Below are 22,234 nucleotides of genomic sequence, written 5' to 3' on the forward strand. Positions count from 1 at the left end.
TTTTTTCTGTACTATAATTACAAATGTAGTAAAAATAATATCTTTACTTTCATATACTAACTTTTATTATCGTATTATTAAGATAATATACAGCACTTATAAGCTTAGCTTTTTTATTATATACTCCTCTAAATTGAAGGATTTCCTTTGGTATCCGTTATTATAATCAGGTTACCTCTTGTCATAGATACACGAATACTTTCGGATGTTTTCGATAAATCTTTTTGGATCTATTCTAGAGTAGTTACGAGGGAACATACACAAAAGCTCGTTTTCCGCCATTTTAGCTCCGTGTCGCGATGACCTAGATTTCGCTAACTTCTGATTGGTGGAAGGTACCTCTTTACGGCCGTATTCGCGTCGAAAGTTGAACATAGCTCAACTCACTTACGCTGGTTTTACGGCCTGCTCAAGTGTAAGATATCAGAGTCACGTGATTAAAAGCTTTTACGGCGAGGGGTTTTTACGCCGTTTTTACGGTAGTGGAGTCCTAGCCTAAATTACCACAGGTTTGGTTGCGGAAGCCGATAAATGGCCGTTTATTCACATCAATATCTGAGAAAAACATATCTTTGAAACATACCGAATTAAATTATAAGGTATTCTTCCGTATTTGTATTTAATAAGTTACGAGTCAAATAAATTACCTTTGCTTTAGAAATTTAGATATTGTAGTAAATTTTTCAATAGCTAGTTACTTTCCACCAATCCTGTATATACACATACTTTCATTACTGTATTGTTATTGAATTTAGTTATTTATATATATTAAAACAGTATATCAGTAAATATTCTGAGTAAGTTGTTTCTGTTAATGTCGTGAAGTAGACATATTTATCCTGTCGTAACATTAACTGTTTGATAATAATAGAGATTATACGAAAATTCTGGTTTAATATTTTGATACGTTTGACCCTTTCGATCGGAAATTCTAAAATTATCATCGAGAGCAAACAGGCAATTAACAATAAACAAACAACGAATTCTTAACAGTGAACGTAAAGGACTTCCTCATCTTTCTTGAATGGATTAAAAAGCCCTGTGTTTTCCTCTGTTAACTTCTTGTGAAAATGAAAACAAATATGTTGCAAATTTTAATTGTAATTTTATAATTGGAACCAGCGATTTTGTGAAAGAAGTATTCGGTGTACGGATAAATAATATTTAAAAGTAATTATTTGTATGGTAATGTTAAGGAATAAAAAGGATGATTATAAATACATACAGGTTCGATATTCCAGGACCTACGACACAGCGTTGTGCCAGATTATCAAAAATTCTAGATTTATGAATAATTTCGAGAAATTCGATAAATTATACGCAGCAGAATCATTAACTTACATATAACGTACGGTACATACACGTGCTGCTTACACTTGCGTTTTGTTTGTGCACTTTCTAAAATCAATCAACACAGGATTGTAGGTTGATTGGATAACACAAAGTGGGCGATTTGCCTAGGGGTGAATGCCTCCATAAAGAATTTCTGGCCTCCATTTAGGTGTATTTAAATATAATTTTTCAATACAATTGATTTAGGCTTATATAATTAGATTCTTAGGATAAAACATTGTAGTGTTAGAAAATCATATTAAATTAAGTTATATAAGAAAAAATAAAAAGTTATATACCCTGTCTGAGTTCATTGTGTTGTAATGGGATTAGATATGTTTGTTTGCTGTTGTTTATTGATAAACGTTCAAATTGTGCTAAATACCAATATTTGTCAATGGACTAGCCACCTTTATTTCCGAGTTATCTTGAAGTTAGTAATACCAAAATAGGGACTAGTTTTTTTATTTTTTTTTATTTTTATAAAACTCCTATTGGGAGTTCCACGTCGGAATATTACACACGTGTTAGATTGTCGTAATCAAATAAACCAAACTAATTGTAATCATTTCTTTTTATAAACTTGCTATTTACCAAGACATACTTTTACATATTTTATGGGCATTCGAATAATTAATTTAAAGTGAATTTTACTACATACGAGTACGTTTTTGAAATTTACGCTGGGCTTAACTGCGAAAAGTACGTTATAAACCTGGTCGTAACAGCTAGTCCTAAAAATATGTACAGTGCCTACGTTAATTTATTATCACATTAATTTCAGGAAAACGATATACAGTAGATCCCCCTATAAGACGGTAGATACGTTCCGTTCTTTATGAATCAATTTTGTAGGAATCATAGTTTACGGACTACGGCTGTTTGAAAGGTTTTCTTTCATAAAATTAATCGATTCTAGACTAATTCGACTCAACATTTCCAAAATACGTATATTTTTTTGAAAATAATCCGTATAAACTACGTTATAAACAAAAAATTGTAGGATTGCTTACCGAGTGTGTACCGTTCGACTACGCCCGTTGCTAAAGCTTGGTTTCGTCGCGGAACAGCGCATCAAACCGCGGCCGCGATTTCTGATATTATTTTTCTGCGAAAACTTCGTTGACCTTTGGAGACATCCTTAATATAAATAATTTTTATGGCCGTTAAATAAGAAATGTTTCTTTCACAAGAAATGTATAAAATTACAGTACTGGACAGACGATAGGTCGCCTAACTCGCCGTAGCGTGACGCTAGACGGCGAAAAATATATATTTAATTATAATAAAGTTACAATAAATTAAGTTAATATATAATTATATATACAGTACCTAATTTATATATAATTAATATATAATTATATGTACAGTACCTAATTTATATATAATTATATGAACAGACGATACTAAACTCAATTTATCCGCCTAAACGTCCGTAGCGTGGCGCTACGGACGGCGGGAAAGTAGTTCGGCTGCCCGATGACGTTTTACGTATTATAGGAGTTATTTTTACCGTTGTTTACGGATACTGCCACAATTTTTATAGGAATCATAACTATAGGAAACGGTTTTATAGGGGGATCTACTGTACATGTATAACTTTTAACTGTAATTTTATTTCAGCTTCATTTCTACGGATTCAATAATGAAAACTTTCACAAAGAATTCGATCTAAAATATCTTCCTGCAGAATTTGGTGGTGAATTGCCACCTTTTGATGCATCTGAAAGTAATCAATGGTTAAGAGACATGGAAGAATTCTTTGTTGAAAATGAAAAATATTGGACTGAAGAGAAAAATGTCTGAAAATTGAAATGAGAAAATGTTCTGTTTGTTGTAATGCACCAGATTCGAGATTACGATTGAACTGAATGCTTTGTGTTAAAATAATAATATGAAGTAAGTGACTGAGGAAACACATATTATTTAATACAGAATATTTGAATTGTTTAGTAATATATTTTGTATAAATTTATAGTTATTATCACTGTCACAGTTCATTGAAATATAATGAGATTAGATATGCTTGATAGACGTGTTAATTAATAACACAGATACACTGTTCTTAAGACAAAACTCAAATGTGTCTTGTTATAATTATATATAGTCATAATTATTAAAATATTATTAATTCAATTAATCAAACTTAATTTATAAAAAAACAAAAAACACATTAATTCAGGTTAACTTTAACGTTTTATATCAGGGGTGTCCAACCCGTGGCCCGCGGGCCGCATGCGGCCCAAGGCAAGTTCCAATGCGGCCCAATAAACGTGTAAACAAAACCGACAAAATGTTTTAATTTTTTTTATTATTTATCTATTTCAACGGCATAAACTCAAAAAAAAAAGTTTCACAAAGCCGTAAATCTCTATTCATATTTTATTTTTGAGTGGAAAGGAAATATTTTCAAATACTTAGAAATGTGTGAATGAGGAAGGATTACTAACTAAAGCTGGAGTTGTGACTCAAAGGATTATAGATCCAAATTTGGGAAAAGGAGAGAAAGATGAGAAAAAACAAAAGATGTAGATAAATAGATCTTCTGTAGGTTAAATAGATCTTCTGTTGACCCTTAATTTTCCACCCTTTCTCACTTTTTTATCTTTTGTCCTTTCTCTCCTTTCCCTGCACTTGGGTCTATAATCCTTCGATTCAGCTTTATTTAGTATTTTTTCCAACGTTGCAAGATTTGGCTACATTGCCCCAAATGTGGCTACTTTTTTTGTTTGACGTAAAAAATATCATTTGGCGCTTTGGCTACTTTTTGGGCTACATATTATTTATAATTATATTAGTTGAATAAAAATGCACTTTAAAATGGTGTTTCGTCGCTTTTTATTAATTAGAGACCCAAATATAACAAATATTTGTGTTTTTCAAATAAATTTCCGTTTGTCTCTTTTATAATAAATGAATTTATCTATTTCTAAGTGAAAATTGAAAGTGTCTGTAGAAGTAATTTTTAAAATATCCTTTTTCTTGATAAAGTTTTAATACTTATTATTATAATCTAGACATGCTAATCCTAAAATATACTTGTATATTGGGCCACAAGTATTTATTATATGTACTCGTGGCCCAAAACTTCTTGACTTCTTCCAATGCGGCCCAGAGAAACAAAAAGGTTGGACATCCCTGTTTTATATACATTTAAAAAATGTAAGTATAGTATTTTTTTAGCTCTTTCTACCCTTTGTCACCAATATGTCATCTATTTGCAAGCCGATTGTGTGGCGGGCACAGTCTTTCACCACCCGACCTCCCCATTGAACCTAACCGAACCAGATTATGAATTCGGTTAGGTCCATAATGGGGAGTTCGGGTGGTGAAAGACTGTGCCCGTCGTATCTGGATGGACTACCACCTGAAAAATCGACTTACAAAATATTCTCACATTGAAAACAAAAGAATTACTCAACACAGTAGGCACATAATATGCATTCAATTTATGATCACTCAAATATAAAGGTTACATCAGAAATTATTAATAAATAAAAATTCTTGGTGTAGATAAGAGAAAGTTTAGGAGTTAATAAGTGAGAAATATCATTAGAGTGTAGGAACAGAGGTTCATAATAGCCTGTCTTGTCCCACAGAGTAAGCATGACAAGTTTGATACAGATCAGAGTTTAGCAGTTTGTAGAAAATCAACATGTATGCAGATAATCAATAAAATCTACATTAATTTGCAGCAACTGATAGGTTGATTATAAGCTTTTATGTAGAAATCATAAAGTTTATTGATTAGATGTTTATCGGTACAAAGTCTAAGATTTTAAATAACTAGATGAGATTAGAAATGTACTGCGCCTAAACTGCAGTATATTAAGTTAACTGGTGAAGTGAGTTGATTTTCCTAAATATCGTATAATATAGAATTTTTTATAGAATAAATTTATTAGACAAGTTTTTGATAAAACAATAATTTTGCTTAATCAGAAAATATATACAGCGTTAACAATTAAATTGTGATGTTAATAACGTTATTATAGGAATGGAAGCGAAGGAATACACTTGGAACGAGAAAGAGTTAGAAGAATTTCGGATGGCTGTTCTAAGTGAGTATTTTTAATATATTAATTTATTTATTACCATCAGCTTTATCGCTGACTTAACAAGCAGGACGTTTCGCAATACTCACATATCTCTGGTGATAATTATAACTTAATTCTTATAAGTATACGTTTATAAGTTATATATATATATACAGTAATACCCCGACTTACGCGTACCCGGAGTTACGCGATTTTCAAATCTCGTCGATTCGTCTTTTGTTTGAGCGCCACGCAACCCTTGATTACTCACTCCCCCCACACTATTGTTCAGCTTACATGTTCGGATGTGTCGCGCGGAATCGACACATAGCTACAATTTATTTTGTGTTATTTATATCTGTGTTTGTTATATCTATGGAGACTCGAGAGACTCTACTATGTCATCCAAACGAAGTAGAACTAATTCTTCTACATCAAACAAGAAAAGAAAAACTTTATCTTTGAAATGTAAAGTTAACATTGGGTATGTTCGTAAAGTCGAACGAATTAAGCGAGAATGAAGTCATCGTTATTCCTACTTCGTTAGACTTTTCGAACGATTCGTTACTAACGCGTTTAACTGGTTCGGCTTTACGAACGTACCCATTATTAAAGACTTCGATAAAAAAAATTAAAATTTGTGAATTGGCAAAGAAGTTTGAACTACCGGAATTGTCGATCAGAACGATTATAAAAGGCAAAGAAAAAATTCTCAAAGCTGTGAAAAATGCTCAATTTTTAAATTCAAGCATCATTCGTAAACGTCACAGTATTATCGCTGAGATGGAAACAATGTTAAAATTATGGCGTAATAATCGAGTAAATGTGAAAAATTGTAAAATAATATAGGCCTAATTTGTTATACATATGTATTATCTGTGATTTTATTAAACATTTTTTTTTCTAATTTATTGTTTTCTAGTCTCCGGTCCCAATTAAAAATTATTTGTATGTACGAAATTATTCCCCGACTTACGCGGTTCCAACTTACACGATTAACGCTCGATCCCACCTATCGCGTAAGTTTGGGGTATTACTGTACTGCTGTATATAAATTAATTAAACAATTAGATAATATTGTGAAAATATAAAAACAATCGAGAATATGATGTTATTTTAAAATTATACGGAGTAGTAATAAAATATTAAATACAGGTAAGTGACGGTTAATTTAATCCTTCAAGACAACCGACATCTTGCCAAAGTCGAATTTTTGCTTGTGTGAGGAATTTAAATACAGTAGAGTCTCAATGGACCGTCACTCGCCAATTTGACAGGTTTAATAATCCGACACTCCACACGGCACATGAAACTATCGTTTTTGAGTTATAGATGTATGCGACAGAGAGAGATTGACGTACAGTACGTGTGTACTAAGTCACTCGTTGTTTGTTACACGTGCTTTCGTGAAACTACCGCGCTCTATGATAATAATCAAACAATATTACATAATATAGAATTATGCTAGAAGTAAAAATTGAAAAAAAATAGCTATCTGTCTTTTCTTTGTTTATGAATAACACTAGCACTCAGTATTATGGCGCCCCCAAACATTGGCTAAGTTTATGTATTAGTAAAATGTTTTTTAAGAAAATGGGATTAAGAAACCTGGTAATAGCCTGTAAGAGTAAAATGAGAACGTCAGTTAATAGAATATTCTCCCAGAAAATGAATAGGTGTGGCCGTAAATTTTTACTTTATCTCTGCTGAGCTTCTAAACTGTAATGATATTTTCTTTATTTTAAAAGAAGAAAAAGATCTGAAAAGCAGAACTGATGACATATTTCTCCTGAGTTTTCTACGAGCAAGAAAATACGACAGAGAACGAGCATTGAAACTACTCAAGAATTATTATGCAATAAGGAAAAATTATTCAGATGTATTCAAAGACCTAAGGCCTTCAGCATTGGAAACATTTTTACAAATGGGAATTATGTGTTCCAAACGAATAGAAACCGGTCAAGTGTTGGGACTCGGTAGAGTCAGTAAGTGTTCATCTTTTACGGTTTCTTTATTTTTATTAGTATTAAAGTTTGTTGCACAACACCAAACCTATTTATTCATAGGCCATTGGGATGCAACTAAAGTGAAACCAATAGATGTAGTTAGATGCGTATTACTTCTTATGGACATGGAACTAAATGACCATCCAATACAAGTAAATGGTGTTTATATATTGATAGACGCCAAAGCAGTATCGTGGAGACATGCTATCCAATTTAGTCCAAGAATACTTTACTTGATAATAGCATGTTTTTATGTGAGTATTGCCGTAAATGCTCCAATTAGTTATAATAACAAAATTAAAAATAGATTATATAAACCTAAACCGTTTTCAGATATTTTAAAATTTTAAAAGCTAACAATGACTGTATGCTCTTCGATTTTTTTAGCAATGTGCCCCCGCTCTTCATAAAGGGATTCACATCGTTAATGTTAACAAGTACCTTCGTGCCATTGTTTCAATGGCGTATCCATTTTTTCCTTATAAATTAAAGCAAAGGGTAAGTAATTCTCAAAGTAAAATTTCATGTTTCTGTGAAAAATATAAATAAATGTTCTCATATAAAATACACCTGAAATATCACATAATGTACCACGATAATATATTTTTTTAGAATACACTGAAAGAAACAATACCTACATAATTAAGTATTAAGTTTATAAACTTGGAGCATTGAATATTCATTTCCGCTTATTATTTATATATTTACAATAAATATTATGTTGAAAAATCAGGTGCATCATCATTTTATATTACATAATCATACAAGAAAGTAAATGAATAATTTGAATATCACAAAAGACATTATTGGAGCATTATACTTCATAAAACGAAACAAACTCAGCAAATAATAAACTACACTACTTCACTTTAAGTTGTTAAAAAAAGTTTATTTAAACGTAACTAACGTTTTCAGCTTATTCAATAGGCCATCTTCAGGTTAATTGAGCTCTCTTTCCTGGTGTAGAAAATTTAATGGCCAGCAATTTAGATTACATTGTTACATTATCACATTAATTGTAAAAAAGTCACATATATGAATAATTTTAAACTGTAAATTTATTTCAGCTTCATTTCCACGGATCCAATATGGAAAACCTCCACAAAGAGATCGATCCAAAATACCTTCCTGCAGAATTTGATGGCGAATTGCCTCCTTTTGATGAGTCTGAAACTAATCAGAAGTTGAGAGACTTGGAAGAATTTTTTGTAGAAAACGAAAAATATTGGACTGAAGAAAATAATATTTAAACATTGAAATGATAAAATTTTATATTTGAAGTAATACAATTGTACACCATGATTTTTCTTTAACAGTAGAGTGGTGCCAGTCACCTATTTAACTCTTTTTAAAAAGAAAATTATTTTTGAATTGAAATGATGTGACTGTCGATGTGTTGCAGACTTTTCCGTATAGTTAGTCTGGACCTTTTATATATTTTCTCGCCTTTCGTTTGTCTAACAAATTTCAGGAGATTGAAGAAAGAGAGACCGACAGACAACCCAACAACAGTAGAAATTTATAGGTCTACTATTTTTTAAAATTTCTTCCCAATAATAATAGTTTAATATTAACTGTTCTAATAACTTAAGATGCATATAGCTTAGCCTATATAAATAGAGTGAATTCTTTGTATACCAACATTTATCGGATGTGTAATTTCGAATTTCAACAGATTTTCGAATTATTTTATTTTGTATGTATTTACTGTACGTACTGTGCAATAAAAATGCACTTCTTTCACAGCTACGTTTATCGTATTAATCACCATTGAATTCAGCGTAATCCTTATTGAAAATTAATAGGGCAATTTATTTTCTTACTTGCCTTAACTTTCCTATCAATCAGGTGTCTTCGTCGTTTTCAGACATTAGCAAATATGACTGTCACTGTGTTTTTTTTTGTGTACACTAATCTTCGTAATTGGTAAAGTTTCTTTAAACATGTTTAGGTAAGTGTTATTAAACTGTTTTAACTGTAGGTAAGCAACCATTTGTAAAATAACGAACGAAAGACGGCGGTATCTCGGTAGTCGAACAACTCGGTATACGAACACATCCTGGAAAAGTACGAAAGTTTAGACTATTAATAATGTATTTTTATTTCTTTATGTATATAAATTGTTTATGATAAAAATAAAATGTATGAAAATAACACCTCTAATCAAGTTCAACAATAAAGTTGAGAAGAAAACGATACTTTGTAAAAAGAAAACGTCTTGGTTTAAGTAAAATTAACATTAACAGTACTTTTAACTGTGCTTGTTAGATAATTATGGATTAAAAATAAATTATCGACTGCATTAATAAACATATTTCTCTTAGTAATAAACGATAATTGTATACTTTTGTTAAGTTCTAGAACGTAACTTCTGAAATGTTTTGCATTAGTCATTTGTTTTGTATTGATTCGGATATCACGACAGTTTTTCGAACGTAATTACAGTATTATACGAAGGATGCCAACCAAAAATTATAATTAAATATTGTTTTTAAAATTGAATTAATAAAACTCTTTCTACGAAGAAACAAAAAGACATATTAATTCAGGTAAACATTAACCTTTTATATAAGACTACGCAATGTAAATTAACTGTAAATGTTACCAATTATTTGTAAAAAATTCGACACACGAAGTATTCTAACATTGAAAAAAAGTTTTACTTAACACAGTAAACACGTGATATGCATCTAATTTATGATCACATCAAAACAGATTAATAAGAATAAAAATCTTCGTAAATATAAGTGAAAGGTTTTAAGAAATAATAAGTGAAGATAAAAATTAGTGAAGGGTAGAAACAGAAGTTCGTAATAACCTATCTTGTCAGCAGGGTCCCACAGCATACACATGAACATTTTTCCTGCAGGTTAGAGTTTAGCAGATCGTAGAAAACAAACTGACAAAATTTCCATTGTATATATATGTAGATAATAAATATCTATATTGAATTGCGGCTACTATCATGTTGACTATCAGTTTTTATATTGAAATCATAAAGTTTATTCATTAGATGTTTATCGGTACAAAGTCTAAGATTTAAATAACTAGGTTAGATTAAAAACTTACTGGCGTAAATTATTATTACAGCATATGCTGTTAATTCGTGAAGCGAGATTATTCTCTTTAACATCGTATAATATAGAATCCTTAACCAATAAATATATTAGACAACTCTTTAATAGAAGAATTATTAGCATAATCAGTAAATATATACAGGACTAACAATTAAATTTTGATGTTAAAAACGTGGGAATGGAAGCGAAGGAATACACTTGGAACGAGAAAGAGTTAGAAGAATTTCGAATGGCTGTTCTAAGTGAGTATTTCTAATATATTTATTTATTACTACCTGTTTCATCGCTGATTTAACGATTCCAAACACTTTCATATCTGTGCTGCAAATTATAATTTTTATCGGTGTACGTTTTATATATTTACATTAATTAAATAACTATATATAATATTTAAAACATGTAAAAAAGAATATTCAATGGAAATATGAAATGAATATAATCGTGCCACTCCTCACATGATATTTTCGTCTTACGAGTTGTCATTATATGCGAGAGAGGAAAATTAATGTACTGTACAGTACATTACAGTATATGTATACAGTATACTACAGTGGCTGGATAGTCCTATATACAGTGTCGCCATGACAGACCGTTTTTGATTGGCAGAGCCATATTCTTTCCAGTTTCGTATTGTTAAGTGCTTGTGTATGTTGATCATCATTTACTAGCTCGTTTTGAGCATTAATTAATAACAAATAGTTATTGAAAGTGCTATTTAGTTTTTCTTGGAAAATGTATTCTTTATTTATAAATTAAGAATACTCTAAATAGAATAAATAATACTNATCATTTACTAGCTCGTTTTGAGCATTAATTAATAACAAATAGTTATTGAAAGTGCTATTTAGTTTTTCTTGGAAAATGTATTCTTTATTTATAAATTAAGAATACTCTAAATAGAATAAATAATACTGTATTAATATTTAGCTTTTTCACAAGACTATGTTTTGTTTATAAAGTCCTACTGCTGGATTTTCTTACCAGCATAGAGGTATGAAGAAGTACATGTCGAGAGTTGATATTTGGCACAGAGTATTAGGGGTCCAAATCATTTGCACATGAAAAAATTCAGACTCGTTGGTAGTCAAAATAAAATACAAAATGGCGACCCTCTTCTACAAACAGGCAAAACAGCCACCTCACCCCACCGAAATCAGGTAGGGGAGAGTACCACATACAATCATTCTAACAAGTGAACTTTGACCTTAGGACCGAACACGTAGTTTCTTCTATGTTAAATAAAATTTGTAATCTGATTTTGTAAGTTTAGGAGTGTATCAAATATGACGTTAAAACGGTTTTATGTCGTTACAACTGGGTTTTTTTTAAAAATATTATCTAGTATAGTAAAATCATGGGACCGATAAAAATTTGACGTTATATTAGGATTGTCGTTACATCCGACCTTATAATCGTATTAAACTGTATATTGTTTGTGCAAAATAAAAACAATAATTTCAGACGATATAATAGCCACGATTATTATTATTTTTTCAAAAACAGGTAATTTTCGTTACGCATATACAAAAATTCAACCCGGGCCGACTCGCAACAGAGAGAAATTCGGAAATTGAATAGGTTAATTTCATCGAAGATGCATAGTGGACGACCTCGTGGTCGTGGCAGGCGAAGTTTCAACGATCGCTCCCAAAAGCAGCGATACCAAAGAAGATTAGAGAATGAGAACGAGATCCTTTTTAGCGTGAAAGTGATTCTGCTTAGCAGTGAGTCTCCAAGACATAGTCTAGTCTCAAACACGGTTTTGTCATTTTACCTGTTTATTCATGTTTTTATTATAGGGGAAGGTGAGGCAAGATGAGGACTAAGAAACTGTAACTAAAAGTCATAAGACGGTAACCACTTTCATGAAAATGACAATTTTTTATTCTCGGCAACTACATTTGATAATATATTTACGTTTTAAAAACAAGATAATTTAATATTTTAAAATTACATGTAAATGCACCATCTTGCCTCACCAATGAGTAAGATGGGGATTACTATTTTTATATATAAGAAGAACAAATTAAAATGGTTAAACTGTCGTTTTTCTTCAATATTGGAACAAGAACAGTGTGTCCATTTATCACAACGGCTACATTTAGCCCAACTCTCTGTAGTTGCAGAGTATAACCCTCCACAATAGTGGTATTCTGTGTCATTTGTCTTTTGTCTCTTGTTAGACCTACCCTTGCTGATGCCTGTAACTTTTGATTTTACGGAATATCTTTAAGTAAACAAAGACTGTTTTCTTGGGAGTGCCGAAACTGCTGTTGATTGTTTTTGTTGTTTCATCAGCTGCTGCTTGTACGGTATATCTGTTCGGATTGCTGTTTTTTCGCTTCGTCTGCTATTTTCGATTTTTTCTTGGTTTTAATATGTGAAATTGGCATTATTTCTATCCGGGAAACTTAACTCTTTTGCTACCCATGTTCGGATTCAAATGCAATTAAGACATCCACAAAAATTTGTTTTTTGTATGAAATAATTATTTCCGCTTAAACGCGAATCTAACATCAAAAAAAATTTCCGGGAAGTAATTCCCGAGAAACAAAAACCCCCAAAAAGTGTTTTTACAGAAAAAGTATATAAAAAAATAAAAGTAATTTAAAATAAATACTTTTATTTGAGAAATATAGCTGTAAGGATTATTATTCTTTCGTTTAACAAGGCGTGAAATTTCACACTTACAGTCTACAAACTGGTTGACCTTGAGAAAGGCTGAGGTGCACTTTCCCGGGTAGTCCTCATGTACCCTTCAGGGGAATATTCGTCTAAAGCAGCAGGGGAGATAACTTACCGCATCTGTTCAAATATAATACAATATTGTTGATTTTAATGCTAAAGCCAGTCGGTTGCGCGGTACTCCAATTGGAGTAACCGGTTTTAGTTAAATTTTTGTGCAGTACTCCAATTGGAGTAAGTGTCAATTTTTTTTCGTAATTAATTAGTTGGTGGCGATTTAAGCACTGATTGGCATATATCTACATAGACTAAGTCTGTTTCAACGAATAAGATATTTGTTACCACTCCTAATTTTTAAATTTACCCACAAAACTCCTCCTTTCCATGTTAAGTCTATGGGAGACCCTTCTTTCGTTCATTGGACAATAAAATTCTTGTTTGCATGTTTGTTGACCTCTAATTGGTATATTATAGTTAAATGACTATCTTTTAACGAATAAGCGTTTACTTGGGTTTGTGGGGTGGGAACTTTGTGGGAAAAAGTTATTTTTATCGGAGCTACATTGTTAGCTACAAACGTAAACAAACAATTATAAATCATTATTCTCGTCTAATTTTAGCTTCAGTTTAGTAAATTTTTATAAATATTTATCCTATTTAACAAATAAGCATGTTTTTTAAACCATCTAATTATAAATCTTTTAAAAAACAAAGTACTTCCGGTTATCACGTAACTTTCGTAATACGTAAAAAATACACGTATAATCGTTAATAAATTAAAGTAATAATCGCTTTATATATACCACTGTTAGTACAATAGTGAAAATAACATAAATAGAATCAAATATACATCATCAATACTAAAAAGTGTATTGACCTAAATTTAGAATAACCACCACCCCCCTCACACACCGATCGGCGTTATAATCTATAGGTCGTATTATTTCTCTACATCGGTTTAGAAAGCTGCAGTTTTTTTTTATATGTGTGTATATAGACCTATCTATCTAACATATATAACAGATTAATCAGATGTTTATTAAAAAAATTTCTTTTTTTTTAATTTTTTTAATTCTCGAATTTTATAAATTAAAAAAAATTTTTTTGAACATTTTTAATATTTTGAAGTTAACAATCGTAAAGTGCGATATGTGAATGATAAAAGGCAAAAAACAGATCAGATCTACAACAATTTTTAAGTGAAATATTGCAAATTTAAAAATTACTATAAAAACCAGAAAATGTCACGCAACAGTGGTGTTGTTTCAGATTATCGCGATGAACAGCCGACTGGCTAATAAACTACGAGGGGACCGAAAAAAAGGTATGGGGAAAAATTCTACTGAACAAAATAGAAAAAAAACCTGCTGATGTCAGAAAAAACATCCAATAGCCCTTTAAAAAAATTTACAGAAGTCAAATCTGTGAAATAGAAGTTTAGAAGGATTTAATTAATTTGATTAAAAAACTCCCATAAAAACAATAGCGCGATTAATTACCTAATTAATAAATCGCCATAAAAAAATTTTTGCGGCAAAAATAATTCATGAAATTTGCACAGATCATAGATAAAAAATTTTAAATGCTGATTGATACATTTTCAGAAAAGTCATGAGTCAAGGCTTTTTTAATAGACCCTTAAAATCCATGCTGGAGTTAACTTTGGATATTGGCTTTTAAGTAGAGCGTCGTTTATCCGAATCAATTGGAGACTGGGGTTGTTCGGATAACTTGTTTTCCGGATAACCGATTATGCACGAAAAAATATATTAACCTATCCCATGTTAAAATTTTTCTCAGTTGCGTGGCGTTTCGCGTTGAATTTTCGTCGATGTTAAGCTTAACGTAAACTTTTTATAATAATAATCGTCGCTATTGTATCTTTAAAAATTATTTCTTTATTTTGTACAAACAAAATAAATATAATGGAAAATATAAAAACCAGAAAAAAATATACTTTAGAACAGGGGTGGCCAAAACGTGGTGCATGCGCCAAACATGGCGGATTGGACGATTACAAGTGGCGCTTCAGTTAGTCCTGAGCAAAATTGCCAGATTTGGCTTTTTTGCGATTAAGAATATTATATAGAAAAATAAATTTTTTATAGTCTGTTTTGGCAAGTTCATTTGTTGCACAATTCGTAACAGTCTATTTTGCAGATAAAATGAGTGTTCTCCACATAGTAAATTACAGTATATGTGTTACCGCTAAAGCTCGAAATCCGTTAATGTGTACATTACCTAGCTAAGCTGCAGATTAACTAGGGTGATCCGTTAAAGCTGCGAAAATTGTTCAATTTCTCAAATTACCTAGGTAATTTGCAGAGTATCTAGGTAATCTGCACATTAACGGCTTCCGTATCGTTAAAGTTCAAAAGTTTGTTTCTTTCACTTCCTTTTCCCACTCCTTCTTTTTACGTAGCTAAATTTAAATCCTAGAATGCAAGCAAGCACCGAATTGGTGAGTAAAATCAAGAAAAGATTTTTCGCAAACCTCTTTAGCGAAGATTTAAAATATAATAAGTAGTGTTTTAATAACAAACCAAAGTATGATTCCATAATTGAAGATGTAAAGCAAATAAAAGTTTCTAAGAAGAAAGAATCATCTCGAAATTATCGAATAATTCAAAGGTGTGATGTGTTGACTGTACGAGGCTGTGAAAAACTCATTGAGCCGTTGTCAGATGCGCGAGAAAGGTTTGAAAAAGTTTGTCCATGCCGGAGAATTGTTTGACATTCGATAAAAACTGAAGAAGACCTTGAAAAATTAGAAGATTCACAAGAGACTGTGATTATGAGATCACAGTCAAATCTTACTCAAGAGGACATTCCGTTATCCCCCGCTTCTACAGAATCACCTATAGAAATACAAGAATTTACCGATAGTAATCTTAAACTGCCTTCTATACCGTTGATTGATGATGCAGTCACGAAGAATATTCAGTTACCCTGCACCTCCAAGGAATCGCCTCTGCAAGTTGAAGAAGTCATCACTGAGTTACTCTCAACTTCAGCAGAATCGCCATCACAGTTTCGTACGGAGCCTGTAAAGAGCACTATACAAGACATAGTCTGTATTGTTTGCTCAAAAGCAGCATCAAGTGCTCACAAGTGTAAATCGTGTAATATGTTTGTTCACGCAGTTTGTGGTGAAGTAGATCCTAAAGAGGAAGGGTATGGTAAGAATGTATTGTGCATCATCTGTAAAAAGAATATGGATCAGAAAATACAGCGTGATGAAGCCAAGAAATGTTTAGAAAAGCAAGCAAAGAAAATGTTAGCAGTTTCTAATGCAAAGCACCCAAACGTCGATGAAGGTTTCGCTGTGAGAATTAAAGTACCCGAAGAAGACAGAGCAAAAACTGATGCACGTTCAATTTTAGCTGTGGTTCTTAGTAAAACAGAGGATGGCTTTTATAAACTTGATACTAAAACAGGTATTTTAAAACAATTGTATGCAAAATCTGAATTCAGTGTTTGCAAAGAGAGATTTTTAACGAAAGAAGATGGATGTCCCTGCTGTAGAAATATCTTTACGTCAAACAGCAATAAAACAATCCCTTGGTACTGGGCAGGGTTTCAGAAAATGTGACTGCAAATCTAAATGTACCACAAATAGGCGTGCTTGTCGCAAAAACCAATTGCTACGTAATTCAAAGTGTCACCAATCTTTAGATTGCACTAATAAGTAAGTACAATTTTATCATATGTTTTGCAAATTCATTTCCCTAATTGTAGTAATATTTTAAACCGTTTGATTTTTGTATTAAAGTTTTTTTAATTGATTGATGATTGATTCAATCAACTAATTTGTTGATTGTATTAACTTGATTCTTTAGATATTGAAAATTAAATAAATAACATTATGTTAATTTAAGCGTACAGAAACGTTGCTGTTGTTCCAGCAAAAATCTTATTTTCACTTTACCGAGTGCCTAGTAGGTAATTTGCAGATTACCTAGATAATCTGAACATTACCTAGGTAATTTGAGAAATGGAATAATTTTCGCAGCTTTAACGGATCACCCTAGTTAATCTGCAGATTAGCTAGGTAATGCGCACATTAACGGATTTCGAGCTTTAGCGGTAACGTATGCACGTATTTTGAGTCTTGCGATCTTTATTTTCGATCAGTTTACAAGCGTGTAAATGGCTGAAAACATTTGTTGTGAGTAAAGTTATTCCAAGCTGATCTCGTTCTCAGTGCCAATAATTGTAGTGCAGAGTAATCTTCACCAAACGAGACTCTGGCAGCTATAGCACCATCATGAAGCAACCACCCTCTGGTACAGGAGATCATTATTGACTATTGTAAATTGGTACTTCAATAAACTGTCATAAATTAATTAATTCAACTGCGTGATTAAGTTATTCCCTTTTCTCCTCTAAGCGAAGCAGATTTACTTTTATCTCTATTTATCAACTCCTAACATTGAACATGAGACTGTATAAAAAGTGTTCGAGTTATATGGCGCATCTGAACTTGTCTGTCAAAAAATTGGCGTGTGGTAGGCAAAAGGTTGACCACCCCTGCTTTAGAAGTTGATCTAGTATCAAAAACGTTCGATTCAGCACGACAAATAGTCCTCAGAAAAACACCACACAAAAGTGCCAGTGCTGCCAGCTAAAACACACACACCAACAAAAAATAATATTGGAGTAGCCCAAGACATAGCCAAAGATTGCAGCGCCACAGCATTAGCGAGAATTTAAATTTGCCGACTGGAATTCTTTCGGATAACCGACGCTCTACTGTAAAAACGGAATGAGTAGGCCTATTTGTAGCGGGGTAATCAGTGACTGTTTCTGCATCCAGATTAGTCATACCTTCACTTGATAGGAATAGAAATAACGAGAAATGAAAAAAAATTTAAGAATATTTTTTTACATTTTTTGATGTTTTAAGAATTCCTGAGTTCAAAAATGTAAAATCGTAAGGAATCATTTTTGATCGATTGTCATATTTTCTCTGTTATGAATAACAGAGCCTAAAATAAAAGCCTCAAAAATAAAACTAGAACTTGTAAAAAATGCTTAAACTTAGTTAACAATAAGTCTTTAATCTCTTCTTAACGATATTAAATATAAATATACCTTATTACATATACATATTTTATGTATCTATATTTGTATCAAATGCTTACTGCCAGTTAATGAACTGAATGTTAGTGAAAAACATTTCGATGCTTTAAAAACTGTAAAACTGTTCAGGTATTAATAAAAATAACAAAAGTTTACATTATACGTATATATTGTAAACTTTTATATATTGTAATCAGGTAATATGAATATGTATATACAGTAGACCCCCTATAACGCGGAGATACGTTCCTCGTTATAGGAATTTCGCGTTGTAGGAATCCTTAAATACGTGAAACAATCACAGCCCGATACGTGTGAAGTTTACGGACTACGGCTGTTTGAAAGGTTTTCTTCGATAAAATTAATCGATTCTAGACTAATTCGACTTAACATTTCCAAAACACGTATAATTTTTTGGGAATAATCCGTATAAACTATGCTATAAACAAAAAATTGTAGGATTACTTACCGAGTGTGCACCGTTCGACGTCGCAATTGCTTAAGCTTGTTTTCGTCGCGGACCAGCGCACCAAACGGCGGCCGCAATTTCTGATGTTATTTTTCTGCGAAAACTTCGTTGAACTTTGCAGACATCATTAATAGAAATAATTTTTATGACCGTTGAATAAGAAATGTTTCTTTCACATTAAATGTATAAAATTACTGTGCTGTATTAGACTTACGGTACCTAATTTACATACTGTACAGACGATAGTAAACTCAACTTACTCGCCTAAACTCTCCGTAGCGTGGCGCTATACGGAGGAAAGGATACATATAATAATAATAAAGTTACTATAAATTAAGTTAATATATAATTATATATACAGTAGCTAATTTTTATATAATTAATATATAATTATATGTACAGTATCTAATTCATATATAATTTATATATAATACTGTACAGATGATAGTAAACTGAATTTATTCGCCTAAACTTTCCGTAGCGTGGCGCTGGATGGCGAAAAGTAGTTCGGCTGCTTGTCTGCGATGAAGAGTTGGCTATGACGTTTTACCGCGTTTTACGCGTCCCTTTTAGCGTCTTTATACGAGTATTGTCGCAATTTTTTCTCCGCGTTATAGGAATCTACGTTATAGGAACTCGCGTTATAGGGGTTCTACTGTATATATATATATATATATTATACCTGATTTTATTATAGGTGTGAATGTGGAATTTTACCTGTTAACTAAATAATATGTAACATTGTACCCTACTGAAGAGGGGTTAATGTATACAAGCGAAACGCATATTAAAATCAATAAAATAAAAATGATAAAACAGTCACTTTAAAATCATTTGCTGTCAATGTGATACGTTTGATTTTGAGGCATATGGCGCCAACTTAAAATTTTAAAATGTCCTTGAAATAAATGCATAGGTGTAATCGTAAATTTGTATTTTATTTCTGCTGAGCACGTCCAAACTGTAACAATGTTTTTTGTTTTTTATTTCAAAAGAAGAGAAAGATCTGAAATGCAAAACAGACGACATATTTCTCCTAAGTTTTCTACGAGCAAGAAAATACGACAGAGAACGAGCATTGAAACTACTGAAGAATTATTACGCAATAAGAAAGAAGTATACACATGTATTCAAAAACCTTCGGCCTTCAGCGTTGGAACCATTTTTACAAATGGGTATGATATGTTCTAAACGATTAGAAACAGGTGAAGTTATAGGACTCGGTAGAGTCAGTAAGTGTTCATCTTTTAATGTTTCTTGATTTTTGTTACAAAACTGTGTTGCGTAACACCAAACTTATTTATATACAGGCCATTGGGATGCAACTAAAGTGAAACCGATAGATGTAACTAGATGCGTATTACTTCTTATGGACATGGAACTAAATGACCATCCCATACAAGTAAATGGTATTTATGCATTGATAGATGTTAAAACATTATCGTGGAGACATGCTATCCAATTTAGTCCAAGAATAATTTACTTGGGTATAGCATGCTTTTATGTGAGTATTGCCATTAATGCTTGAATTAGTTATAATACAGGATTAAAAATAGATTATATACAGTTAAACCTTTTTCACAAATTTTAAAAATTTAAAAGCTAATAATGACTATATGCTCTTTGATTTTTCAGCAATGTGCCCCGATTATTTATAAAGGGGTTCACATCGTAAATGTTAACAAGTACCTTCGTGCCATTATTGCCATGGCATATCCATTTCTTCCTTATAAATTAAAGCAAAGGGTAAGAAATTCTTGAAAGTAATTCTTATTTTTCTGTAAACGGCATAACTGAAAAAAGTAACGTATATTTCGATTATCACATAATGTACTGGAATTTTATATTCTTTAAATATATTCACACTGAAGGAAACGATACGTACACAACTAAATATGAAATTTATAAAGTTGGAGCATTAAATACTCAATTCCTTCAATTATTTATGTATTTACAAGACGTATTATATTGAATGAAAAGATGCAGCTTTATCTTATATAACTTAATCATATAAGAAAGTAAATTTCAATTTTATTATTAGAAAATGCCCTATTGAAAAATTACAGTTCATGGTAAAGCTGAATGTGGTAAATTAAAACAGACAACACTTCTTTTATTGTGTATGTTCACAGCCATCTTTATGATGTCTGATGAACATTTTCACCGGGGAGTCTATAATTGTTGATCGAAATATATTTTGGTTTTATGTTGTATGAAAGCTTATAAAATAGATTTTTCTAAATGAGTTGTCCGTAATTTTCAAATCATTCTGAATATATGCGCACATTTTATTGAATCATTTTCAGTTGCTTCGATGTAATACTAAAACAATGACTGATAGACACATAAATTGAAATTAGAATTCTACAATCGTTTTGATGAGAATAGTACCTAATGATTACTATAGAAATTTTAAGAAGTCGTGTTAGCGTACTTGTGAGGTGTCATCAGTTATATTTTTATATGCACTGCTGGCATTTAAAACTGCTAAATTATAAAAACGGAACGCTACACACGCGAAATTTGCATGAAAGTACACGTACAATATACAGGTGCTCATATCTCAAGATTTTATGTGAATTTAATCATGTCTTTTTCTCATGAATACTGTATTCGTACAATTTGCTTTGTTTCTTGTTATAGCAGTTTTAATGGCCAGCAGTGTAGATTACATTATTACATTGTCACATTAATTTCAAAGATATCATATTTATGTATAATTTGTAACTGTATTTATTCCAGCTTCATATTCATGGATCGAACATGGAAAACCTTCACAAAGAGATCGATCCAAAATACCTTCCTGCAGAATTTGGTGGCGAATTGCCTCCTTTTGATGAGTCTGAAACTAATCAGAAGTTGAGAGACTTGGAAGAATTTTTTGTATAAAACGAAAAATATTGGACTGAAGAAAAAAATATTTAAATATTGAAATTATAAATGTTTATATTTGACGTAATATAATTGTACACCATGATTTTTCTTCAACAGTAGAGTGGTGCCGGTCACCTATTTAACTCTTTTTAAGAAGAAAATTATTTTCGAATTGAAATGACGTGACTGTCGATGTGTTGCAGACGTTCCTGTATAGTTAGCCTGGACCTGCCGCTCCTTATCTTTTTATATCTTTTCTCGCCTTCGTTTGTCTAACAAATTTCAAGAGATCGAAGAAAGAGATACTGACAGACAACCCAACAACAGTAGAACTTTATAGGTCTACTATTTTTTTTCAAATTTTTTCCCAATAATAATAGTTTAATATTAACTGTTCTAATAATTTAAGATGCACGAATATAGCTTAGCCTATATAAATAGAGTGAATTCTTTGTATACCAATATTTATCGGACTGTGTAATTTCGAATTTCAACAGATTTTCGAATTATTTCATTTTGTATGTATTTATTGTACGTACTGTGCAATAAAAATGCACTTCTTTCACAGCTACGTTTATCGTATTAATCACCATTGAATTCAGCGTAATCCTTAATGAAAACTAATCGTGCAATTTATTTTCTTCCTTGCCTTAACTTTCCTATCAATCAGGT

At 31.5% G+C, this 22,234-nt stretch overlaps 3 protein-coding genes across 4 annotated transcripts in view; 2 read left to right on the forward strand and 1 right to left on the reverse strand.

Annotated features, from left to right (window-relative positions):
- The window catches only part of LOC111617879 (clavesin-1-like), a 27,964-nt gene extending 17,656 nt beyond the window's left edge, over positions 1-10,308 (reverse strand). Inside the window, exon 1 of the mRNA XM_023359223.1 lies at positions 10,194-10,308. Within this exon, the coding sequence (XP_023214991.1) occupies positions 10,194-10,233 (40 nt within the window). The 5' untranslated portion in view covers positions 10,234-10,308. The remainder of the gene's footprint in view (positions 1-10,193) is intronic.
- LOC111617882 (clavesin-1-like) lies at positions 5,113-9,582 on the forward strand. Of its 2 annotated transcripts, XM_023359229.1 has the most exons (6): positions 5,113-5,177; positions 5,328-5,393; positions 7,118-7,354; positions 7,436-7,629; positions 7,763-7,873; positions 8,443-9,582. In XM_023359229.1, exons 2-6 carry the CDS (start codon positions 5,330-5,332, stop codon positions 8,623-8,625), a joined length of 789 nt encoding a protein of 262 aa, XP_023214997.1. In that variant the 5' UTR covers positions 5,113-5,177; positions 5,328-5,329; the 3' UTR covers positions 8,626-9,582. The 2 variants fall into 2 exon arrangements, with proteins under 2 accessions (XP_023214997.1, XP_023214996.1); XM_023359228.1 differs by having other exon boundaries at positions 5,115-5,393.
- A 149-nt stretch (positions 10,309-10,457) lies between the features above and the next one.
- LOC111617883 (clavesin-1-like) lies at positions 10,458-22,133 on the forward strand. The gene is made up of 5 exons (XM_023359230.1): positions 10,458-10,694; positions 19,684-19,920; positions 19,999-20,192; positions 20,324-20,434; positions 21,431-22,133. The coding sequence occupies exons 1-5, from the start codon at positions 10,631-10,633 to the stop codon at positions 21,575-21,577; spliced, it is 753 nt and encodes a 250-aa protein (XP_023214998.1). The 5' UTR covers positions 10,458-10,630; the 3' UTR covers positions 21,578-22,133.
- The last annotated feature ends 101 nt before the right edge of the window (positions 22,134-22,234 follow it).

This window comes from Centruroides sculpturatus, unplaced genomic scaffold, assembly GCF_000671375.1.
Source record: "Centruroides sculpturatus isolate CEXI.00-Female unplaced genomic scaffold, Cexi_2.0 scaffold173, whole genome shotgun sequence".
Classification (NCBI taxonomy): Eukaryota; Metazoa; Arthropoda; class Arachnida; order Scorpiones; family Buthidae; genus Centruroides; species Centruroides sculpturatus.